Source organism: Fonticula alba, assembly GCF_000388065.1.
Source record: "Fonticula alba strain ATCC 38817 unplaced genomic scaffold supercont2.8, whole genome shotgun sequence".
In the NCBI taxonomy this organism is placed as follows: Eukaryota; order Rotosphaerida; family Fonticulaceae; genus Fonticula; species Fonticula alba.
This window is the reverse complement of record NW_009242978.1, coordinates 1,223,842-1,228,272: the sequence shown is the minus strand read 5'-3', so window position 1 is coordinate 1,228,272 and position 4,431 is coordinate 1,223,842. Positions and strand designations below refer to the sequence as shown.

The 4,431-nt window shown below is 64.8% G+C and overlaps 2 protein-coding genes across 2 annotated transcripts in view; one reads left to right on the top strand and one right to left on the bottom strand.

Annotated features, from left to right (window-relative positions):
- Positions 1-28, top strand: part of H696_04933 (hypothetical protein) — a gene marked incomplete at both ends in the record, with an annotated part of 6,860 nt that extends 6,832 nt beyond the window's left edge. The window contains one exon of the mRNA XM_009498799.1: positions 13-28. Within this exon, the coding sequence (XP_009497074.1) occupies positions 13-28 (16 nt within the window). The remainder of the gene's footprint in view (positions 1-12) is intronic.
- Positions 29-252: 224 nt separating this feature from the next.
- Positions 253-3,590, bottom strand: H696_04932 (hypothetical protein). The gene is made up of 8 exons (XM_009498798.1): positions 3,333-3,590; positions 2,752-3,168; positions 1,916-2,493; positions 1,668-1,747; positions 1,366-1,536; positions 944-1,173; positions 640-816; positions 253-520 (listed from the first exon to the last, which is right to left on the bottom strand). Exons 1-8 carry the CDS (start codon positions 3,453-3,455, stop codon positions 482-484), a joined length of 1,815 nt encoding a protein of 604 aa, XP_009497073.1. The 5' UTR covers positions 3,456-3,590; the 3' UTR covers positions 253-481.
- Between the last annotated feature and the right edge of the window lie 841 nt (positions 3,591-4,431).

Below are 4,431 nucleotides of genomic sequence, written 5' to 3'. Positions count from 1 at the left end.
TGCCCCTGCCAGTGTAATTCATGTCTAGACGAGTCACCTGGTGTTGATGGTCCCTTCCTCTCTCTCTCTCTCTCTCTCTGTTCTCACCCCTCACCTCCCCTTGTTATCAACAGAGCAAACATTCCCCCTCCTCCAATAGATCTTCCTCCTTGCCAACAGCCGGGTAGTACTTGCAGGGGAACACGCCCAGAAGCGCGCCTCGAGACGTGGGGACGCATCTTGACACGCGCACGCACGTCGTGCGTCCATTTGTTTTTCTTGAGTAGATGGCTATATTCTTCGGGAGGGAGGAGGGATGCTCAAGGCGCGCGCGCGCACCTGCGCCCGGCGCGGCGGGGGATGTTTGAAAGATGGCAAATGTACAAGAGGCAAAGGGGGGGACACGGTGGCCGGGCGGATGCGCAATGTCAGGGAGAAATGGATGTGAGTGTGCTTCCCGAATGCCAGCCGGGCGATGTGTGCATCATCATCCGCGAGCACATTAGATCTGGATCGAACCGCTCGGGGCCCGGTTGCCGGTCTGGGGATGGCGGTATTTTTTGTTTGCCCGGCGATCGACACAGGCCATGCATGGGGGAGGGTGTTAGCGAAGCAGGGCGATGAGGCAGACCCGGAGGGCAGGCAGGTGGGGAGACGCACGAAAATGTGCTTGGCCGAGTAGTAGCCAGCCTCCAGATACTCCCAGTGGGGGATCTGCTCGAGGCCGCTCTTGTTCATGAAGAAGCGGTTGTACACGATGCCACCGATGACATAGACCGACACAAGGGACAGCATGACAATGATGGCGATGACGCCGCCCGAAAGACCGCCGGAGGCCTATTGGGTGGGAGAAGCAGCACCCGCAAGGGGCAGGGGACATCGAGCGTGAGTTACACATGGGCCAGGCGGGGCGCGGGAGGGAGAGGAGCGGGGCCTAGTTCGATGGTGGACGGAGAAAGCGCACCGGGGGAGGAATGATCGCCTTCTCGCAGGCGGCCGCGGTCTTCCAAGTGAACAGGTAGTGGCACTGCTCCTCGCGAATGGACATCAAACGGGGGATACCGACGCCGGCGGTCGGGTCGCACAGGTAATGCACATCGGAGGAAATGCGCAAGGCGCCGTTGGGGTTGGTGTGGCTCGAGCCCGGGCAGGCATCGCCATCGGAGAAGCGCATGACCGTGTTGCCATCTTGGGCTGCAGGGTGTGGCGTCCAAAAAGCGGAAGGGGGTGGTGGTGGTGGTGGTGGGGTGAGTTTTGGGCCATGGGCATGGTAGGGTGGCGAAGGAGAGGAGGCGTTGGGGAGCGCGGGAAGGGGGCAAAGAAAAGAGGGAGGGATGTTGGGGATGCAGAAGCAGGGCAGCGAAAAGGGCCAGAGGGGAAACGGACTCTTCAGGGTGCCACTGTTGCCGAGCGAGAGGCCAGCCTGACCGGGAGAGGACTTGTCGATCATGCAGATGGAGACACCCTCACGGCAGGGGTTCTGCGCGGGGACCAGGTCATCGCAAACATTCATCAGGTACTCGTGGTTGGGCTTGTTGTTCTCGGCCAGGACCAGAGCTACAGCAGGGCGGCGGAGGGAGAGACGGCGCAAATGGGTGTCAGTGCATCTGCGGCGACAGGACCAGAGAGCATAGGAGGGCGGCGCAGAGGAGGCAGCCAGGGGGAGATGGGCGGTTATGGGAACGAACGGGCATAGTTGGTCTTGGCGTCCGAGGGCAGAGTCAAAGCCGAGAGATCGACCTTGTTGGTGCCGTCATTGACATTGCAGCTATTTTTCCCACGGCGAGGGGGGTTGAGGAGGGTTGGGCAGGGGAAGGGAGGGGAGGGGGGGGGGGAGAGGATGGCAGGAGGGTGAGACACACACACACACACACACACACGCGCGCGCGCATACACACAGAAGCGCAGCACGGAGGCGAGCGAACACATGACGCACGTCTGCTCAATCATCTGCCCACAGGCAACGGGGCTGTTCCAGGCCAGCAGGAAGGAGCACTTGTCGCTGTGCTTCATGAAGACCGGCGTGCCAAGGCGTCCGGAGAGCGAGGCATTGCAAGTGAAGAGGATGGTCGTGGTGAAGGGGACGGTCTTGCCGTCGGAGTTCTGGCAATCGCCACCATTGGCAAAGGTGTAGGAGAGACTCTGGCCGGAGTTGTTGATGACGATGTTCGAGGGGGAGGTGCGGCCGGTGACCGCGTGCAGACGAGCCGACGCGGGGTCGCTCTGGCCGGACACGTGGATGACACCGGCATTGGAGGTGCCATCCGGGAGGCTGGGGTGCTCGACATTGCCGCAAATGTTCAGCAGCAGGCGCGAGTCCTCGCCGGTGATGGTCTTGGGCAGGTTGATGGCATAGTGCTGGCCCGGGGGCAGGGAGAGAGCCGTGAAGTCGTAGCGGATGTTGTGCTCGGGATCCTCGATGAAGCAGTTCTCCGGGTTCGGGATCGGGGTCGTGGGCTTGGGGGTGACAATCGGGCAGGCATGCTTGGTGACCCAAATGAAGGAATAGGTACACTGGCGGTTGGGATGTGCGTGCCAGCGGACGAAGGCGGGAGGGGGGAGGCGACAAGGGCAGGAGTGGGGGCATTAGCGCGCTTTCTTTTGGGGCCAAAAAGCGGACAGAGAGGGAGGGGGGGGGGGGGGGGGGGGGAGAAGACCACAGACAGGGGCAATGGACGTGGGAAGATGTGTCGTGGCACACTGCCGCCGATGATGGGGAGGGCCGAGCAAAGAGACAGGCAAGAGGCGGGGGAGGGGGTGGGGGCGACGCACGGCAAACTCGCCGACGAACTGCGGCGAGGTGTCATCCGCACTCTCATCACACGCGGCCAGGATGGAAATGCTCCGGGGGATGTTGCTGCGGCGGCACATATCGCCGCCGGTGAAAACAATGTCCAGCTGCCCGGGGGCGAGGATGTTCACCTCGGAGAGGGTTCCGAGGCTGTAGACCTCATCCTCCATGTCATTGAGCATGTCAATCTGGCAGGCGTGCACGCCGCCCGGCGGGCACTTGGTCGGGCCGTAGGCCGACTCGAAGGTCTCCGCGACCACGGGCGCGCAAAGATTCAGCACATAGAGGAACTCCCGGTTGGGGTCCAGGGAGAAGTCCTTGTAGTTTGGGGCACTGGTGCGCTGCAGGGGGCGCAGGTCGTAGATGTCCTTGGTGTTGGGGTCCTCGAAGTAGCAGAGCTGTGCGCATTGGCGCGAGTAGCAGGAGGGGGGGGGAGGGACGAGGGGGTTAGGGGAACGAGTGATCCTGGGAATAAGGAAGACATACACACACACAGGCCAGGGGTGTGCGTGGCGTGAGTGGTGTCGGAAGAGGGGGACGCCAGACACAGCATCGGATGCACCTTCGACGGCTCGGGGGCATCGGCCGCCGAGACCGGCAGGCCCATGGCACCCATAGCCAGGCCCAGGACCGCGATCAGGGCCAGCAGCATCAGAGCGGCCGGGAGGTTACGAGGCTGCCGCATTGTGCTCTTGGCGCTCGAAGGGGGGAGGGGAGCGCGACAGGCGAACAGGGAGGTTGATACACAGGGAGGGGAGAGGGGGGGGGGCGGGAACAGAGCAGGGAGGAGCGGGGCGCCGAGGGGGGGGGGGAGGGGGCGGTGTGTCTGCAGAAAGTGGCCAGGGGCGCGGGGGCAGCCAAAAAGAGCCTACACCCCGAGACCCTTCTTCCCCCCGCCCGGGGGAGAACACGCATGAGCGAGTGTCTGCGCCTGTGGGGGTCTCCCCGGCGGGGCCTCAAGTCAGGCGCGGCAAATGAAAACAATAGACGCGCGGTCCCCTCGCACACTGATCCGGTCACGGCGCGTGCTGGCCGTCTGCCCGCGCGCCCTCCCCGCTATCCCCCCCGGGCTCACATGCGCCTCTGTGTCGGCTCCTCTGGGGGGGCCCCGGGGCGAGGCGGCGGGCTGCGAGAGGGGCGCGTGACACGGTCGCCACCGCCGTCAGCCTTGACCAAGAGTGGCATATCCTGGGCTGCTCTGGGCCCGCCCTCCTGACCAGGCGGCTCGTTCGGAGCTCGAGGGGGCGCGGGCGCGGGGCGTTCCTGTGCGGGGGGGGGGGGGCGTTGTCCATCCAGGGACGCTGGAAGGTGGGAGCGAGTGCGGGCAAATGTCTGGCACTCGCCCCCCCCCCCCTCCACCCCCGCCGAGAGAGCTCTGGCTCGCGGAGTCTGGGGCCGCTCCCGCTGTGCATGACTACATCCTCCTAGCCGGGCGCGGGGGAGCCTGCATGAGCGGCCGATCGCCCGGGCCTCCTCCCAGGCACATGCCCACGGACTTGGCAATCAGCACGGTGCCACCCTGCCGTGGCTTCTCCCCCCCCCCCTCCGTCCCGGCCGCCGGGGCGGGGCACATGCACGGGGAAGGGGGGGAAAAGCGCAGGCGCCCAGGAGAAGAGAGCCCAGGAGAAGGCCCGAGATTAGGGCGGTTCAGCTCGGGGGGG

Bases quoted from the DNA above. Each gene is read 5' to 3' on its own strand.
- H696_04932 (XM_009498798.1), bottom strand. From the start codon at position 3,455: ATGCGGCAGCCTCGTAACCTCCCGGCCGCTCTGATGCTGCTGGCCCTG. The intron at 1,174-1,365 runs GTCCGTTTCCCC...CACACCCTGCAG, and splicing joins CAACAGTGGCACCCTGAAGA to CCCAAGATGGCAACACGGTC. The intron at 817-943 runs GTGCGCTTTCTC...CCCACCCAATAG, and splicing joins AGGCGATCATTCCTCCCCCG to GCCTCCGGCGGTCTTTCGGG.